Source organism: Mizuhopecten yessoensis, unplaced genomic scaffold, assembly GCF_002113885.1.
Source record: "Mizuhopecten yessoensis strain PY_sf001 unplaced genomic scaffold, ASM211388v2 scaffold716345, whole genome shotgun sequence".
Taxonomy (NCBI): Eukaryota; Metazoa; Mollusca; class Bivalvia; order Pectinida; family Pectinidae; genus Mizuhopecten; species Mizuhopecten yessoensis.
Genome location: NW_018480070.1, coordinates 501,882 through 523,107, shown reverse-complemented (window position 1 = coordinate 523,107; position 21,226 = coordinate 501,882). Strand labels below are relative to the sequence as shown.

Genomic DNA, 21,226 nt, shown 5'->3' with positions numbered 1-21,226 from the left:
ACGTGTTGACAAAGTGAAATGACAGACCCTGAGAACCGCGTCGAACGTTTTGTCAAAATGGTTTTAGAAAGCATATGAAAACAACCAAAAACGTTATTTGCTGTTTTTGTTTGTAGTATTTGTGCCATCCTTACATTGTAACGTCATGTGAACAGAAGGCCTATCTATGAAAGTATCACAGCACACCCGGTAAAACACATATATAATGTATGTCTACTTAGTAATTGGCAGGTCTGACACACAGTAGCTAGCTAGTGCAAACACTGAACAGACCCAATCGCGGGCGATGTGTAAACTCGGGACTAGTCCCCTGTGATGGACTAACGGACCGGATTCCATGACCCCTCAGACCTCTCTGGATCCTTTGCGTCCAGATTTTCGAAGAAAATTCCTTCCATATCTCGAGAAACTCTTACCTAAGTGCCCCGTCAGATGTGGAAGTTAACGCCCATATCAACGTATCTTTTGTAGGTGAAGTGATATTTCTGTAGATTGTGCAGTTTCAGAGATACTTGTGTATGGCGTAACAGAGGGGAGGTGTTGAGAAACGACTTTCAAACATCGCTTGATCTGTCACTCCGATCAGATCCTAAACAACGCACTCAGAATTTAATCCAAAATTTTGATTTTGTCTCACAACTTAATGGAAAACGGCAATATATATTCCGGTAAAAGATATCGCAAGGCTGTAAATTTTCCTTACAAGATACCACCATCTTGATGATCCTATCTGTAATCTTACAATGGTAACGCTAAGCGCCAACAAAACCATGACTCCCTTACTACCTCACCCACTCGGATGATTAGAAAGTGGTGTTTAATCACTTCAGGGCATCAATCAAAACATTATGCAAGCGTGGATTGAAATTTATACTTCGATATTCCGACTACATAATCCGTATCAACATCGCAATCTACATAGACCATTTAAGTAAGCCTGTATATTTTCGCTGTACGCACTAGGGGCTTTTTGGGGAACTGAGCTTTAGACACAAGAAGTATTTTTGATACATTTGCTGATGGTTAGGAGTATTATAAGACATTTTAGGGTGTTGACTTAGAATCCTGAAACGTCTCATAATATCTCCTAAAGTAACAACAGGACATATCTCAAACACATACCTTTTCTTGGTTAGCAATGTAATTGCTATAGACTAGAGCACGCTGTGTGTCCACAAATCTCTTACTTTTACATGTATTTGAATAGGTTTAGTATAATTTCTATGTTCAGCACATGAGCTACCGTACTCTAGCATGTAGTGAATTATAGTAGTTTTGTTAAAATGTTATTGCAATGAGCAAAGGGTTGGGCAGAAGCCTTTCCATGTGAACGCCCTTTCTCGATTATAGTGTAAAAAGGCCTGCTAAAACGTACCCGGTAAAATTGGTTTCCAACAGGTAAATAGGAGCGTTTTTCAAACACTTGTTGGTTATGTAAGAATAAAGTAGCAATCAGCTCTCTTGACATCTAGGTATCCGCGATACTAGAAAACCAATTAGAAAACCACAGCATGCAGTGTTGCCAATTACTGTAGAAGGTGATTCTTAAAGTACATGTTTATATCACCACGAACCCATCTCCAATGACAACAAATCCCTTCTGCACAATATTGGAGGACCCCATGGAAAGGCTCCACTTCGCTTCTATTCAAATGAGCAGGCATACAACAGGCATACAACAGGCATTCAACATGCCAATCAAAGCATCATTTCCATGTCCACCGGAACAAAACACCGATGCGTGATTCATGCCTGTACTTTTATGTACTACATGGGAATACTTCATTAACATGTTTTGTGTTTACGATTAGTGTATCGATTATTATATTTCCTTCTCTATTCATCTCTACTCAGCCGTACACAAATCAACACTTGGCCATGGTCAGGCGATACGGTACTGTTACTGGCTAAACACGACATCGGCCCTTAACAATATGTGTGTTGGGGAGAGGGGGAGAGGGGGAGGGTCGGGGTACTACTTCAGTACTAAAGGTACCACGGGATCTGTTGTCTATATCAGTTATGGCGTTCCATGTACATGTATTTTTTTCAGTTTCAATACAATCCATAAGTATCGATTATGTTATATTTAAAACACATTATGGCATAACATTATGCAAAAAGACATGTGCTTTACAATTTGATATCGAATACGGACGAAACTTTAAAAGACGTCTCGCGCTTGGCATTGACAATGTGACAATGGATCTTATACACATTGCCATTTAATCCCATGGTGTTATAATGTGTGATACATTCGGGGGATGACCTGATATTCCGTGACTATACACACATATGTTATTTACCACAAAGACAGATGTCTGTCTGTGTATTACGCATGGTTCGCAGGTCCTGCCATTTAATGGCATGTCGTCCTTGAGGTCCTAATACTTCACACCACATTGGGAAATACATATGTGGTTCGAGGCATGTTTTGGCCGACAAACATGAACATGCATAAGATAATAACACAATTATAGCCATGTACAATATTCATAACCATGTTTATCGTACCATTATATGCCGATCGTTACCATGATTTTGTAGTGCATGAACTTTATACAGCGCCATGTTCTAGGCTGCGTCAACTTAACGAAATAGAAATGAAATTATCATTTCAGTGACGGGTAAACATTGAAGGACCCCTAGACAGTGAAAAACAGTCATAAGTTAACTTATCTAAGTTGTCCAAACTTAGAACATTTCGTGTTTCATAAGGTTTCATTAAATGGGTTGTCGGGTGGCGCAGTGGATAGCGCACTCACCGTTCACTAAGACGACCAGGGTTCGTGCCCCGATCGGAAGTGATAATGTGCTGCCCGACCACGTGGCTCTCTGCATACTTCGGTTTCCTGACACATAAAGACTGACAGCGCGCTTCCATCCGGACCAACAGGAGTGATTCATATGAGTTGGACAAACTTTAATCATAATGTTTGTAAAATAGTTTTATTATAACATTTTTTTAAATTTTAATTATTCAAATTAATGCTGGTATCAAATCGGACATTATCCAATAAGGTCGACGATATCCAATAGATACGTCTTTTTTGGTTTATCGAAAGTGCCGACGGTTCCCGATTGGACTAAGTTAGTGACCATTCGGGGAAGTCATTCCAATATTTGGCCTACAGATACTTTGACTACAATCAGCGACGGCGTTGACATATTTTGTTATAATGACACATGCGCAGCAGGCCTAGGGTAATAAATCTGCCAATCAATTACACTGCCTTACACAACACAATTCAGTCTCCCATCGCGATATTCGCAATATGCGTCATATTTGTGAGATTTTATTATGTAAAATGTATTCGACGATTTGTGATTGAAGAATTCGTCAAATAAACAGTTTACTTTAATGATAAATTCTATTGAAGGTTTATTTCCCCTGCGGTGAGAAATAACAAACGTTATCTGATTTTCAGAAGTGAAATATCAAATGTGCACGATATTTTTCCTATCGAAATAATTTCCGCTTGGATTTTTAACCAATATAAACGAAGATAACAAATCACGTTGAAAATAGATGCAAAAGGGAAATTGTGTGACGCCTGGACAGATTCGGTTAGGGCAGTGTTACAGTTAGGAGTGTTATACTTCTTTTTTATCCACGTAATTGAAGTAAATTATCAAATTAACAAACACGATCATGTTTTCCAAACATTAATCTCAAGCAATTAATAGCATCAATTGGAGAATGGTCACAACCAACAAAACTGGCGCCCAAGTCGTGCCAAATCATGAAACAAGCTCCAAATGTATGCTGCGCATGGTTCAGAACGTCCAACTGATGTTTGCTTAGATGAAGATAACTGAATTTATCTTGAAATATAAAATCTAATATCTTATCAAGATACTTGAATTATACCAGTCTTATACACTGTATGGCAGATGCTGGTATTTTTGGATAAAAGCAATAACGTCTAATCCCGTCTCTATTTGATTTTAATGAATGGTACCCAGTATTGTACAACATGTATGATCCCCTCCACCCATCCCTATGATACGTTAATGTTAGCGATTCCACCACGCCCCTTTCTGGAATCGGGAATGCAGATAATGGACACACCCACCACTGTGAACCGAGGAATCAAAGTACTGCTCTCCTCCTCGCTACTCGTTTGTTTTGTTCTATATCAGTAGTATCATAATACGGAACTGGATTTTTCACAGAAAGTGGTTTTCGTTTCATTGAAAATTCCTTTATTGATGTTACAGGTCGGTACTTCTTTTCATCCGATTACGTTTTTCCTATGGTATCCAATAGGTGCTCAGGGAAGTACCCTCGTTAGCTGAAATGGATTTACGTGGATAGCGAGACAGTTCGCTCAGACGAAATCTGTGTGACGCCAATACGTGGCACCGATACTAACGTCATCACCAAGTAAATAAGCTTACAGTCAGAATCTTTGTGACGCCTATTCGATCTCCAGAAAGTAATACGGGCCCTCAGAATCTATGTGACGCCAATTCGATCTAAAAAAAGTCATACTGGCCATACAATATGTCTAAGAGAATAACAACAATACTCACAGCAAACCTTCTATACGTTACAGTTACACAATACTCGATATTAGAACAAACCAATTCGTGAAATTGTATCGTAATCAATACCGGTTCTCGATATCATGTGTAGTAAAACTATGGATATTACAGCCGAATTAACAAATGGAAACCATATACATTGTTTTATGTTTGTCCAATAAAATTAATGGGAACAAGACCCAAATTGAAACTAAGAGGTACCAATAAACTATTTTGACGTCGATCTAACTTAATTGATGCCAAACCTAAACAGTCAATCGGAAACCGTCGGCACTTTCCGTAAACGAGAAACTATTTTCTAGTTTACGGAAAGTGCCGACGATTCCCGGTTGCGGACCAGTATGTAATGTCGCCATGATACGAAGCCATGTGTGATTTCGGGTCGTCTGCTGATGACGACCAGATATTCACCTTGAGACGGTTCAAGTATGGAAGCAGGCAACTGAAGGCGACGTATATTAGTTATCTGGAACAGATTCCAAAATACAATCTGGCACCAAGAAAACATAAGATCATGATTTTATGTACGAAGACAGAGGTGTGTAACTTAACAAGTCAATCATCATCACAAATATAGAAACGAAAATGCTCACAAAATAACACGGCAACCAGTCTACCATTAATGATATGTAAGTAATGGAAACAATTGACCAACATAAACAGCATTGTCATCGCATAGCAACCGGTATTTCTTAAATTTTGAAATCACGGGGGTTTACGCACATTCCTTTTTGTTTTGCAGCAGTTTTTATCAATTTTGATTTAAAACGGTTTGGTCCCTAGCCTCACTTATGAGTACTTAAAGAAAGAAACAGCTGTACGGTCCAGTGTTATTCATTTTTGATATACCTAATTATAAGTGCAATATCCTATATGTGTTTTAAGTTCATACAGAAATGCCCTACGTCACAAGACAACGTATCACCCTGTTATCCTGGCGAGTGTGATTCACGGCCAGCTAAGTAAGACGTTACTTTGACTGTCACGGTTGGGCGACTACAGCAGCTGTATCAAGGAACGTGATTGACGAAGACTGGTCTGTTGCATGAGAGCTGGCCGTTAGTCAAGAGCATCTCATCACAATGTTAGCGGAGAGATGGACCGACAGGTCCAGATGTTTGTGTTTTATCTGGCTAAGCGGCGAGGGACTCGCTATAAAACAGATACTATAATATTATCTTAAGTGGATCATGGTTGAATCGTTAGATCGGTTAATATTAATTCCGGGATGTGTCGGTGTTAGGGTCGGGAAGCAGTTGAGTAATTGCATTAGCGCGATTTGTCCGATATGCCTGCTGGCTTCGGACACCGCCACATTTCTGTAAATACATTTCAAGGGAATTGTTGCTTATCAGAAACAACATCTATATTTTGTCCTTAGCAGACTGCTCATTCAACAAAACTACTTTTGCCAGTGACGATGAAGTACTCCCCTGGCACAAACTACAGATATGCTTTCTGTGTTATTCAATTAAGTATACGCCGACGTTTCCTTGCATGTATAATATATACTGAATGACATAACCTTGGCAAAATGTCCTGTAGCCAGAGTAGTAGTTACTTATTGATCTACATAGTAGCACGATCTATTATTTACCACTTATATTGCACAACCCGCACAGCAGCGCATCATTGCGTAAGTCAAAATATACACTTCAAGAGTATAGTATTTCTCGTGCAATGAAAAATGCATATACCACCACCATCATTTATGTTTTCTGTACGCAAACGTGACAATTCCTGTACTCAAGAGAAGCATTTTTTGTACTCCAAGTAAAAATTTCTGTACTCAAGAGTAACAACTTTTGTACCCAAAAGTAACAATTTCTTTACTCAAAAGTAACAATTTCTGCAGGTTTTGTAAGAGTAACTTTCGCTGTTCTCAAAAGTAACAATTCCTGTTCTCAAAAGCGACAATTGTACAATTCAAATCTACCAACTTACTTATTAAATTTCAAACCAAACTTTCTATACTTTTAACTGTAAGGGACTTATAGTTTGAGCAATAAAGCACGAGACATCAAAGACTATATATATATACGGGCCGTGGCCCTGATCAGACGACACATCACCTTCATCGTCGCTGTCATCCTCGACTCCCCAGCTGCCGGACCAGGCCGCCTCGTGTCGACGACAATTGTATGACGACCCTCCGAACAGACTCCGTTTGACGTTCACAAGAATTGAACACATACTGTACTATAAGTGATGACGTCACACATTGAATTCCAACACAATTACACTGTAACATTGGGGTTACTAACTTTTACGTGACTCACGATTTTCAGATAATTTTCATAGTAATTATCATTCATGAAATGATATGGTTCCCATCGCTTATGTAAAGCTGCCGGTTAGGGGAACTCGAAGACTGCCGATATTTTCTGTATGACTAAAGCTCCGCTTTCCCTATTATTCCCGGTCGGCAGATAAAAGCTAATCACTCCTCAACAGTTTAATACTTTGTTAGAAGGCCCATACAGACAACCTGCTCATAGTGCCTGTCCAATACATGAGATGCCCCGTGTGTATTATTCATCGATATTCCACCTTGGTGATGTAAGTGGACCATGCACAGCAAGGCTGTACGCTCCCTGTCCGGTGTGCCTAACGCACGGAATTGCAAGGAACAAACAATCAGTAAATCCTCATTTTAAACGTTAAATCGTCAAAGGTTGAATTATCGAACAATCACGACTCAATTCATTTGTCAAAATCGCTGAAGAGTTTACACACACAAACAGGATCCAATAACACAAACTGGGATAGGATAACGGAAAATATCAATATTTCCAAACGGGCTTTGAAAAAAGGATTTGAACAGTTTTGCTTATACTTCCGCGGCTGTCAAAGACGTCACAGAGAATTTGGGACAGTGCAGCAATGCGAACGAACAATACATGGTTAGTGGGGACATGAGCGACAGATTGTCCCAGCCTCTCCACCAAACATTCCGGGCTGTCGGTATCAGGCGTATGTCATCTCTCCTTATCAGTTTACATCTCCCTGAACATAACCAATGTATATAGGTGCTCTATCTTGACTATCCCGGCGAGCTGGAGGCGCTCGTATCTCACAGACAAACGTCTTATAATGCACTTATCTCCGGCAAGTTTACACCACAGCTTAAAACAGCATTTCTGATCAAATATATAAAAACGTAACGGCCGATTTCACGTACTAAAGCAAGAAAAGCTGCTAAGGTATATATATATATATATATATATATATTTAACGGAGAAAAATGTATATAAGAGAAGAAACTCGTAAAATCCTGTCTTCCCATTAACCGTTGGTTATCACTTGGTTTCTATGTTCCAGTTATAATGAGAAACAGAAATGATGAGTTAACTGACCGTTAACTGTTCACAATCCCGTCTTACCGCATCAAAAGGCACGCGCGAGAACGCGCCACATTTCTAGTTTTTACACAAATTGCTATAACAGTAGATATGCACGTTCCGCACGCTATACCTATCTGTCTAGTGTTTCCTCTAAAACACAAATACTGTGAGTGTATTCACGTTGTCTACTAGCGACATTTCCATAACCGCCAGATTGTACGTTTGCTTTTAACATCGAACATAACAAACATCAATGCTCGTTATTTGCAATGTAATATTCTCAAATCTCAAACTTTGCTAGTACAAGAACCTCTAGAATTCCTGTCGCCAATGTACTCCCTTTGGAATTCTGACGTGATGATGTATTGTTTAAGAAGTGCACAATATGCTGGCTTACACGCAACATCAAAAGCGTTCCAAACGAAACGAAAATTTCCCTGCAATTATATCAAAACAATGTATTTCCGTCGACACAATATCATTTTCAGCACCACAGTATGGTAAACAAGGGACCACAATTAAAACACATTGAATTCTGAAAAGAATAAGTCGGCAACCACAAACTGACTTACAATGGTAATGTAGAAGAGTGAAAACACAAAGTTTTACGAGGCCTACAGTAAGCGCTGATGAAAAGTAGCCAGGAGCATAGTGTTTTTGAACGGTAGATACTGTGTGGAGAATAGGACTCTAATGAACTGTACTTCAATGAAACATTTCGCGAGGAGAAACGTTTGGTATGCTCATCACAATCCTCGCCCGGCCGCCGGTGTACGTGTTATACAGTTTAATATTAAACATTTCCCCATTCCGTCTGTTCTCCACGCTTGTTACTTGTAATGAACGTACCTAAGCACGCGGAGGGCAGACCAGCGTTAACGAACCGTTCGTAGAGTAGTTAGCGATCCCGAGTAATTGTCGCACGCGCCAAGTCCTTGCTCGAAATGTCAACATGTGTAAGTGTCACGGGTCACACTAGCTCTGATGCAAATGAAAAGGAAATCGATGTCCATTGTGAGATAGGCATCTTTGGCATAGGCAGATAAACCACGAATTACTTAAGTTATTATAGTACGTACAGCTCCATCTATGTCACGGCACATAATAGAAGGTCACGTTACGTCAAGTCTCGGATCAGCAAGGTTTGCCGTGCAAATGCAATGGACAAATATGTTCACCCATGTGCAGGCAAATGGAATCAGGCACTGCCGTTGAAAAATCACAGAAGAGGAGGTTTTGTCTTGTAAATACCGTTACTACAAGTTTCGTTGACAACAGGACGTCAGAGAACATGCGCGAACAATCAGACAGACAGTCGACCCAAAAGTGTTGAATTTAAAGGACAGTAGTCTGTTAAATAACAGCAATGGACAGTAGTTGTTTTTCTGTGTAGATGACATTGCCAACTATATACAGCCAGGCGGTAAGACAATGGTGTATCGAGGATGGTAATGGCCCGCGTCCCCGGGAGAGTCGTACCGTAGTGATGATGTTGGAAGATCGCCTCACTGATCTGACAATGCTTGGAGCTTGTCAGCATATAGACGTCACCGGAAACAAAACCAACACAGATTACTCGTACTTAGGAAAACAAACTTGATTTGTGAACCGATTACATCGATCTGATATTCTAAGATACATCCTATTTTGCACACGTTACTTAACTAAAACATTTCTTCTAATAGCCGAGACTGCCAAGAAGATTTTATAGACTTCTGCCAAGATGATTATCTTGGCGATTTTCTGGCTTTATTTCAGAGTGAAATGAAACTTTATCATCGCTCGATCGGTGAAACGGTGATTTAGCTCCTGACGAAAATCAAAGGGCGAAATTAATTAGAGTGCAGTATTGTGTCGGGTATCGACTAAAAGGGAGGGGGACATTTTGCAATCATTCCCTTTCATCTCTTATTCCCGATTTCATCCATTTGGCGATCTAGTTACAAGCATATACATGTTTTGTAATTAGGTCGATTTTAATAGGACACAAATTGTTACGGTTGATGGGTATTTCTGATGTTGGAGCGTTAATTGATTATGCATGTTAGTGGTGGGAGATCACTTACGATGACATTAAACATGCGTAATAGCTCCCATGGGAGTACGTCCCTCACAGAATGCATGTAAACAAAGGAGGCACGTGCGAGCTATTATGTCCGCAAAGGGTCGTCTGAACGAGGGAAGCACGTGCTATATAATGGCTAGAAGATGGTCTGCTGTCTGTCAATTCGGCATGTTCTGTAAACAAGACATACCTATGTCAATGGCGAGGCTGATGTATCGATGCAGTGTAGCTCTATTTCTGGAACCTCTGTATCTCGAACATCACAGGGAACATGGCTACGTACAGGTGCACAAATGATCGCCATGTAATACCTATATATACGCATCATTAAACTGAAAACATTAAGAAAGTTTTAATAACAATATAAAAATATTCCTTCTCTGTCTTCTATTGATCCCAAGTAGGTGAAGCCCGTGCGTATACTAAACACATACATGCCCCAGTTCTCATCTGTTTACAGATTCTGAGGTTGATGTTAAATGAATGTAACCCAAGTTTAATGCAGGTCAGTAGCTGGAGTGAGTCACGTGTAGTATGATCACCTTCATATGAACGTGCTGAAGAATGTAACTCTCGTGGGACGAGGACTGCGGAATGTAGCTCTCGAGGGACGAGAACTTGACTTCCGGTTTTCTCTGGTGGATTCAACATTTCTTACAAAGCAACAGCATGAAAAAAACACCTATAGACACAGGATGGACGTGGTGTGACGTTTACCGGCCCCTGTCGTCCTATTGATGCCATGGAAGAAAATAAACACGACGTATAGTTAGGACGGCCCCTAAAATCTCTGGAGGAACATAACAGTGCCTTAAAATTGTGGCAGGAGACAGATGGCCGCCAATTTGCTCTCATGAAATATGCATCCTGGTTCCGCGGACTATGGATTTAGGGACCAATCGCATGCGCATTACGGGCGGTCTACTCAACAGGGCGCACGTGCTAGCATCACTGATTTCATTATAACGCACACTGCTGCCAAGTTTTCGTCAATCATGGTCACACTTAAATTTGTTGCAGATAATGTAAAAATGGTGTTTTTTCTGTAGTGCAAACATTCCTTAGCTGTTGATTCAATGCTGCAGGGTAAATAATCGACTAGCTACAGGGAAGCAATACACGTTCGTTGTCATCTAAGATCACCGTGGGAGCCTGATACACCAGTTAAATGCGAAACAAACCAATAAAACAATGTCAACGGTGAAGATCACAGTATCAACAAAAATAGCACTGGAGTTGCAAATGTTTATTGGAAAAATCTCCGCATGTAATTAAAGTTGATGTATACAGATAACTTACGGCTAAATATCATCTGAGTATGTAGAAATCACATAAAAAAATCTGCAGATACAAAAATATCAATACTTCTGAAATACGAAACTAAAATTACCACAGCGACTTGTCACATATGAATGAGCGTCCCAGTATATATATCCTATTTTATATATGCTGTGCTGCCTGTTTACATGGACTTGTCCCTGTGAACATGTTGTCCTCTTTGAACGCGCTACTGTAATATGACAAACTCACCTCGAGTGAGGCGAAAAAAACTTGATTTAACTCTTAAAGATTGACTTAAACATATTTTATTGTTCAAGATAGGAACAAAGGATTTGACACAAGTTATAGCAACTTATTAAGCCATCTCATATCAACAAAATATTTCATATATATATACAAGTGATGACATCGACAATTAGTTTCAAACTCAACAATCGAAAGAAGTGACATAACATGTAAGTTGTAATACATAGATATATATAGTTTATATTCAAAATCTTCCGCTGGATTTTATGAAGGACTACATATGTTCGAATACATTACAATATCCATCTAAAGCCAAGTTTACATTGCCAAAAAGTAACAAATTAAAACCAATTTGCATATTTAAGTTATTTAAAGCTTGAAGCATTACTGCACGAGCATTTGAATAAAATTGGCACTCAAAAAAGAAATGATAAGCATTTTCACAATTTACAGAGTTAAAATCCTGAACTTAACTAACATGGAAGAGAGCATCTTTAAGAGAGCTACATTGATGTCTTAATCTAGTAGTTATAATAATTATTTTTCTTTCACTATACCTATAGTAGCAGAGCTGACTTGTGGGAATATGCTGATATTGAGTTAGTTTAAACGATAGCCTCTCATTTATGGTAACATGTACAAAGAATCTTTGTGGCTTCATTAGCAGCGCTACCTGGTGTTACAGCCTGATACGTCTTATCTTCGGCCAACATAACACCTACACGACAATGATGGAAGAGTTATGGTTAGCATTTACACTAACATCTAGACACCTGTCGATGAGAAAAGTTTATAAGATACGAAAAGTCTCGTCAAGTCGTATGTCCTACCGATGCACCTTTTTTTTTATAAACTGACGCTATACATGTACTGTGTAGGAGATAAACCGTTACGTCATCATCTTACGAGCACCGACACCGCAAGAGCATTACTTCATCAACTTACGTGTACTTGTACTTCATCAACTTACGTGTACTTGCTGACGTTCAAGAACCACTGGTCAGCGAAGGGGTGCTTTCGGGCTGGTCACACGTGATAGACTAACTCTTTCGATATCTCGGACTGGCCGACATTAATTGCTTTTATAAACATAAAACTAGTGATTTATAGAACGCAGACTCTTTATGGCACAGGCCACTAAATTGAAGACATCTTAAAACGAGCGAAAGCCATTCTTTTTCAGTGACGGGTATCTCCCAAGGAGATAATAGCCATATAAAACATCACGGCCGGAATATACTGGAGATGGACACTCTTTGGAGCAGGGCAGGATGCAATTGGACGAAACCCGTCCATAAAGTATGGGGTATCTGTTAATGATGACTCGTGGTTCGTCGTGCTAAAGTGACGGTTCCATATGCTCGCTTGCGGAGATTAATTATACGGTTTTACAGGTCAGTCATCGTAGATTGTGTTTTGATCCCGTACATTACCCCCTCCCCTCTCCCATTCTTCTCCCACTACCAACAGACAGAACTACCAACAGACAGACATGGGGGCACAAGCAGCCATTAAACACTACAGACGACAATCGATTCAGGTTTGATAATTATACGGAAATGTATTTGCATTACCCGACGAAGGTCAAGAGAAGTTCAATAATGGCATTGGTGATACAATAAAGATTGAGAAATAGAGTTTAATCAACAGAAGATTTGAATTGTAACCATCCATACTTAAAAGCGTTGCTCGTATTCAACACCGAAGGCGTCTTTCGAATCCAATTAAAATCACACAAGCAAATACAACTGTCGATGCATCTCAATGACGAGATCAACAAATTAATCGGAACGCAAACAACATCACTTACAACCTTACAGGATATTCCTGTTATCCGACTTCCTCGGGATCAGAACATTATTGATGGCTCTCACTTCCGGTTACGAGTAAGAGAAAGAATGTTGATGCCTTTCTGAATCGCTCTCGTCGCAGAAATTTTATACACACAGCAAGAGACAAAAAACCCAGCGGAGAATTAAAACAGAAGCTTATGTGGACAAAATAGACAACAACGAGAGTAAAATAGCCCGTCTAGATGCCGGATTTTTATGTAATGGTTGTCTTTATGTCTACATGCTTAGTAATTCAACACCAGGGAGTCTGAACATTTCAAATAAGAAAGTAACAATACATCAAAGAGAGCCGCCAGGTAGGGCAGGTGTAGGTCATATATGTCGTCTTACCTGGATGCACGGAAATACGAGATAGGGAAATCCAGCTTCTACGTAATGGATGATTTCGCGTTCTAACAGAACGTTATTGTTTGTGGACTGACACACGTGGGATAATTACCTCCAACGCATGTATAAAGTAAAGATCACTGCCGGAACTCCATAGACAGACAGGAAACCTGATACATGTCGGCTAGAGATGTTCAGAGAAAAAAGATGTTCAGAGAAAAATGAATGACTGTTACATACTTACATGCTACATATAATCGTGGGTGGAATTAAGGCCACATTTTAACAAGTCGCTAGGACGCGGTGCGAATATCATTTCAATTGGTCCATGAGGATTCAGGACAATTCAGTTTTTGACAAGGTTATTAAGTATTTGTATCATTGCCGTGTAAAACTGTAACAAATTATCACGTCCCTGTGGTACCACGTATCGTGTTGTAGACAGGTATGTCCCGCCACATACAAACTGTACTAGAAATCACTCATTAGGGAGCCCCTGTACATTGTATTACCACGGTATTACTATGGTAATTGTCTCGGTACAACCGCTAGGCTATGATTAACAAGACCACCTTGACACTATACCGACATAATTAGGTGATTGGCGTACACAACAACTGGACCGGTAGCCCAGCCCAAGGTTGTACCTGCACTGGTCGGAACCTCGCACGTGCGGACCCCGTGCGTCCTGCCAGATGGCCCCACAAAAATCGACTTGCAATTACTGTTTATGCCGCATTGCACATGTTGATATGATATTATAATCGATGGCTCATCAAATTAGAAAGAGGATCCCAGGACAACAGTAGGGTGCTCGTATATAGCCCTGTGCTGTCTGAATGCCCCAGTTGGACACGTGCACATGCATAATGACGCCTACATGTATGATATGCCTATAACATGCCTATACGGCTGAATTTGTTTCAATACCACAATTGGATGATGTCTGTATAATATTCCCAAACAACACGTATATTGCTGAATAATTGTTGAAATCGACAGTCCCGGTAGGACACGATACTCTTGCTAAATGTTATAATACGATTATTGTAAGGGTAGTGTAGGCTAAGTGTTCGCAAGGGGCCGGGGTAATGCTGATTGCTTGTAAGGGCCAGATAGCGCTGACTGTCTATAAGAGTCCAATAGAAGTGTCGTGTTAGTAAGTGCTGAATGTTTGTATGGTCGACCTTTGTAAGACTCCGGTAGTAGAGTGATATGTTTGTAACGGCCTGATAGTGAGGATAGTTTGTAAGGGTCCGGTAGTGCTGACTGTTTGTAAGGGTCTGGTAGTGCTGACTGTTTGTAAGGGTCCGGTAGCGCTGACTGTTTGTAAGGTCCGGTAGTGCTGAATGTTTGTAAGGGTCAGGTAGTGCTGACTGTTCGTAAGGGTCCGGTAGTGCTGACTGTTTGTAAGGTCCGGTAGTGCTGAATGTTTGTAAGGGTCAGGTAGTGCTGACTGTTTGTAAGGGTCCAGTAGTGCTGACTGTTTGTAAGGGTCCGGTAGCGCTGACTGTTTGTAAGGTCCGGTAGTGCTGAATGTTTGTAAGGGTCAGGTAGTGCTGACTGTTTGTAAGGGTCCAGTAGTGCTGACTGTTTGTAAGGGTCCGGTAGCGCTGACTGTTTGTAAGGTCCGGTAGTGCTGAATGTTTGTAAGGGACTGGTAGTGCTGACTGTTTGTTAGGGTCCGGTAGTGCTGACTGTTTGTAAGGTCCGGTAGTGCTGAATGTTTGTAAGGGTCAGGTAGTGCTGACTGTTTGTAAGGGTCCAGTAGTGCTGACTGTTTGTAAGGGTCCGGTAGTGCTGAATGTTTGTAAGGGTCTGGTAGTGCTGACTGTTTGTTAGGGTCCGGTAGTGCTGACTGTTTGTAAGGTCCGGGAGTGCTGAATGTTTGTAAGGGCCCGGTTTTGCTGAATGTTTGTAAGGGTCCGGTAGTGCTGACTGTTTGTAAGGTCCGGTAGTGCTGAATGTTTGTAAGGGCCCGGTTTTGCTGAATGTTTGTAAGGGTCCAGTTGTGCTGACTGTTTGTAAGGGTCCGGTTGTGCTGAATGTTTGTAAGGGTCTGGTAGTACTGACTGTTTGTTAGGGTCCGGTAGTGATGACTGTTTGTAAGGGTCTGGTAGTGCTGACTGTTTGTAAGGGTCCGATAGTGCTGACTGTTTGTAAAGTCCGGTAGTGCTGAATGTTTGTAAGGGTCCAGTTGTGCTGACTGTTTGTAAGGGTCCGGTAGTGCTGAATGTTTGTAAGGGTCTGGTAGTGCTGAATCTTTGAAAGGACTAGGTATTGTTTGATGTTTGTAAGGGATTGGTAGTGCTAAATCTTTGTACGAGTCAGGTAGTGCTGAATCTTTGAAAGGGACCGGTTGTGCTGACCGTACTTATAAGAGTACTTATAAAGGACTAGGTATTGTAATAATGTTTGATGTTTGTAAGGGATTGGTAGTGCTAAAACTAAAGGCCCGGTATTACTTATTACCTATTCTAGAGGAAAGCGACCAGTAATTAGCATAGCAATCTGCATAATAGTCGAAATGTGATGTTCCCACTACTACATTTTGTATTTATGTAACATATTGTGTATACTGCCCCGGGGGTAGCGTATATATTGTGTATACTGCCCCCGGTGTACGGAATATATATCGTGTGCATAATGACCTCAGGAGTAGGGAGTACAACTATACATACAGTCATACTGTTACATACTCGGGACTTGTATAACAGCGACAGTTCAGACCAACCAGCCTCCTAATGTGTTGTAAATCCCCTTCATCACGTATTAATGATTTCGGTAATTTGGTATTTTACACAAATTGTTTGCTGCGAATCCGACATTTAGCAATCATACAATACAGAGACTATACATCCAATACAACAAAATCTATAACCAACCCAAATCTACACAAATTCTATCTGAATGTATATAGCCTTCGGACTGCCTGCTAATATGTCTCCTCTATTGTCAGTGGTTCTAACTATCTACAATACCACATCTTCATAAATCTTACCTTTCTTTGGAGATTTTTTAATCCTCGGAAGTGAGTTGAACATTTTGTCAATTGTTTGTGTGTGTGTGACACTCTCCTAAATCGGAAATAAATCCGTTCACTAGTTAAACATTCCTTCACGTGCTAATTCAACAAGTGTCCATTGTCCAAAGTATGTCATGCACGTGTAATATCAAGCATAACCATCCGCCAATTAACGCTTGCCAGAGAGCGAGTGATGAATGGAACAATTGCACTAGACCACACGCGTATGCACGTACCTTACACGTCTAGTGCTAAACAGGCGTCAAGGTAACAATTGGCGGGAAAACAATTGATGAAGCAAGCAAATTGCAGCATCTGTACCCAATGTGTGCGGTAGGGAGTGTGTGCAGCACGGCGCTGGGATGCGGATGCTGACAGGACCTGGGCTGACTTACAGGTCCCCGTGTCAAGGTGATGTTCCCAGGCTTAGTAAGTGATGGGAGCACTCCGGCGTGACCGAATCAAAACACCCCGTCTATGTCACACGTAAAGTGTCTATTCGGGCACCATAAGGACATGCCAAAAGTTTGTAAAATGTATCCATGGAGTAATCACAAGTAATAGGCTAACCACAGTTATTCCCCATCCTTTGGCATACACAGGTCCACAGCGGTAACGTCTCTCTGTCCGCGACCGTTTGTCCCATTCACTTTACACTACGAAGTCTGGGAGATATATTTACGCACTTAACGCTGTTTCGTGGTGTAACTATTGTTGATTTTACGACCAATAACTTAACTTATTAGTGCATAGTTATACACACAATCCCAGTGAGACGAGTACACACGGATGAACAGTCGCCAATTACAAACCTACTACCAACGCCCTCATGCTTGGAGTTCCCACGAGGTTTCAACGTTACTCATTTCCACGAACTCAAAAACGTTTTATTCGAATATACAAAATGTAACTAATGAAACACTGACTATCCAATATTGTTGATCACCTACACTAGTTCGTCCAGACGTTTCCAGTCACTTTTTTACCGGGAAAACCCGTGACATTGATGCTGCATACAGATATTGGTCACCACAGCTAACAGTGTCCTTGGGTGTATAATGCATCAAGTAAACGCCCTTCATATACGCATCAAGGTCGGACACTAATGTACAGTACGGCGTCAACACAGCTTAAACCGTTTAAAACTTTTAATAGGTCCAAAAAGAGTTTAAGATGGACAGCAAAATTATCATAATCAGTTCCTGCAACCTCCAATATACATGCGACAAAAATTCCAAAGTTAACGACGATTAACACTTACTATATCGAATACAGTTTCCATAGAAAAATGTTAACATGTAAAACTTATTAAACATCTCCAAAAGCTAACACAGGAGATAACAAAACAAACGTGTAGTTTTCCGTGTAGTTGATTATCGTTGTCTGTTGGCCTTGTCCAAACCAATGTGCCTTTGCTCGGTAGCCAAATTGAAGCCACGCCGTATCTGACGTTTGCGGAAGAGTTTAAATGTTACCACTCGAGCCAGATATACAAAAACATGAACTCCACGACTATTTATCTCTAGAAGTTTAATTACTATCCTAGTGCTATCAGCTGTCGACTCTGCTTTGGTGCACTTCAAGGAGGCGAATCTAAGAGGGTCACAGGTTCTCATAGCCTTGGAAAACCTGGTATAGGGTCAGACACAGGGGCTTGTAACGTGTACAATGAGTATTTCATACACAGGCGCCTGCATGCCATAGTAAAAAGGCCATACACACATAGCATGAGTGCATCATGAAAAGGTCTTACAAGAGGCCCTTGTAACATGCAAGAGTGTGAATGGCAATGAGGGCCAAGGGTCAAACATTCCGATACCCATTAGCATCCTTACAGAGGCTATTCGCCTACTTATAGTGTTGACGGTCTGTAACAGACCTGATCTCGGTCGGACTTGGGTAGAGGCGATCCTGAACCAGAGATAATACGTTTCTGAAGTATCAAACCAAGCTCAAATAATGTTTTCCTCATTTTTACTCTAATGGCATTACATAATATTTGTTTTCAGTTTTCAATATATATCTATTCATTTGAATGCGACCGTGGGGATCTGACGATGACAATTTCGCCATTGTCTGATAATACCGATTAAGATTTTTTGGACCATGCTGTCGTTTTTACTCACGAGACTTATAAATGTTTATATACCTATATATATCTATGGTTATGCATGCATCTTAATCCGTACTCAACACTAGTGTTTTCTTTTAAAGGATTTAGTTTTTGTCTGGTTTGCGATAAACTTTGGTGATGGGTAATTCGATAAGTGTGGCAAAAGGCGGTTACTCGCTTTGACAGGAAGATGGTTACAAAGGGCGGCCCAGCACTGTGTAAGGAAACCGGTACAAAGGGCAGATCTATAATCCCAGTGAAAGGGAGATGGTTATGATAGTGCGGGATCGCAATGTATCTGATCCGAAAGGAGAACTTACGTTATCAGTTATATAGGTTAAGACGTGAACCTGTGAAGTCAGCAACTGTCAGCCACTGTATCAGGCACCGTTCTGTTTCCGTAATCCTCGACCCCGATACACTACGCTCTACAACACTTATAAATAATTACACCGTGTTTACACAGAGAAATATTTCACATGCATCAGTCTACTTACTGTTTACATCACACGTGGCATTGTGACTCACCACCCATTATTTTTAGTTGACATAAAACTGCTCATCATTTTTTTTATATACATTTTTTTTTGGGCGTCACAGACGAGTCTTATTCACGCTGAATGCCCTGAATTACCACCCTAACTGGTTCTGAAGAAGGTTGATCTGCGCCCGGTGTTAAATACCAATCAGTGTTGTGGTTTACGAGAGCTTCCTCCTCCGAACCATGTGATACCACTTGAGATACGCAACAGACCAATAGCTAATCATAAATACCATTTGGAATCCACTTATAGATAATCAAAGTACGATTGTTGTGCTGCAATTCACAGCTGTTGAAAAGCAAAAGCAAATGTGTATATGGATTCTCGTCCAATCTACTGTTAACACGGGAGACAATATAACCAGGGGCCTTGTACATGTGAATTTGTCATTCTTGTGTTACAGGAAAGAGAGTAGTGTGCTTCCTACGTGGGTCGAACCCGCAATCCCGGACTTCCTAGCGGGACGCTTTACCGCTTCACTAAAGGGAAATTCCCTCTGGCGCGAAGCTGGGAGGCGTCCGTAATCATACGTACAAATAAAATCTGTCACACGACTCCCCTCTTGTATAATGTGTTCGCCCTCGAACACCAAAACAACCCATGTTTTACCCCGTAATGTGCTTCCACCGGGAATCGAACCGGCGATCACAGACTTCCTAGTCGGACGCTCCACCACTGAGTTAAAGGGAAATTCCCTCTAGAAGGAGACCGTAATCATATGTACAATTAAAATCTGCAACACTTGTTTGATTTTAAGTAATTGTACCCCGGATAAAACATCGGTATTTGGTAAAAACCAAACACTATGTGTTTTCCGCCCTCTTATCTTAAACATGTACATATGGTATCGCCGAGGGTGTTCTGCAGTGTTTGATTTGGTTTGTTTGTACATTACGTCCTATTTACAGCTATGGTCATTTAAGGACGTGCCAGGTTTTGATGGTGGAGGAAAGCCGGAGTTCCCGGAGAAAAAACCACCGACCTACGGTCAGTACCTGGCGACTGTCCCACGTAGGCCACGATCCCGCGACCCAGTGGTGGAGGGCTAGTGGTAGCAGAATTTGTCACCGCGGCCCCCTACAGCAGTGTCTACGAACCTTGGTTTACCTTCCCACCTATCTATATAATGCGGATTAAAAACGCTTCAGATGAAATTCTGTCATGTGTATACTTATTCAAAGTTAGCAATGAATTTCTGCAACTCTTATCAATGACTACGGTATTACATATCAATCAAACCGAATTTTAATCAAATATTACGAACCTGATTTTCCAACTCATTGCATGCGATGTATTGCTAAGAAATGTTACCGTCTTAGTTCCACGATTCTGAGCAGAAGTGGAGAAAATCAGTTTTCAACATTTTGTTACCGTCCTTGAACAAAGCGTTAGTAGTTGTTGTTGCAGGTTGGTTTAAAACATGCGTCATTACGTAACTTTAGAAGGAGGTGTCTGATGACACGTAGTCATGTCAGTAACGACATCGGAGACAGGTGTGAATCAGCTACTCACCTGGCCTGTATCATCTCTACCTCGTTAGATCACAGGGACCTAAGAGTTAGGACACGATTGGTATTTTTGATACATTTCCTGGTATGTAGAAGGGTAAAGTTAGACGTTTTACGTGTTCATGTAAACCTCTGCCTCGTTGATCGGTAAAAAAAAATTGGCGACCAATGAGACGCCAGCTTTAGTCTCATTCTGCCATGAAAGTAAAAACATGGCCCAGCTCTACACCCTGATTATACACATTCCTTTGGACTGGCAGTTCTGTCTGATGTAGACCTGAATACCAAAATCGTCTCACATAAATCCTTAACAGCACTCTTAATTCTCATGTCCCTGTGGTGAGGTCGTGCTCTACCTGCCCAGATTAAGTCGA

The 21,226-nt window shown here is 40.8% G+C and overlaps 1 protein-coding gene across 5 annotated transcripts in view; it reads right to left on the bottom strand.

Annotated features, from left to right (window-relative positions):
• The window catches only part of LOC110443404, a 47,292-nt gene that overhangs the window by 7,590 nt on the left and 18,476 nt on the right, over positions 1-21,226 (bottom strand). The window contains exon 1 of one of the 5 annotated variants that reach the window (XM_021487609.1): positions 16,666-18,071. The exons of 3 other annotated variants lie outside the window; for them this stretch is intronic. In XM_021487609.1, coding sequence (XP_021343284.1) covers positions 16,666-16,708 — 43 coding nt within the window. In that variant the 5' untranslated portion in view covers positions 16,709-18,071. Of the gene's footprint in view, positions 1-6,620; positions 7,676-16,665; positions 18,072-21,226 lie in introns of those variants that run through there. One more of the 5 variants, XM_021487607.1, reaches the window with a different exon arrangement.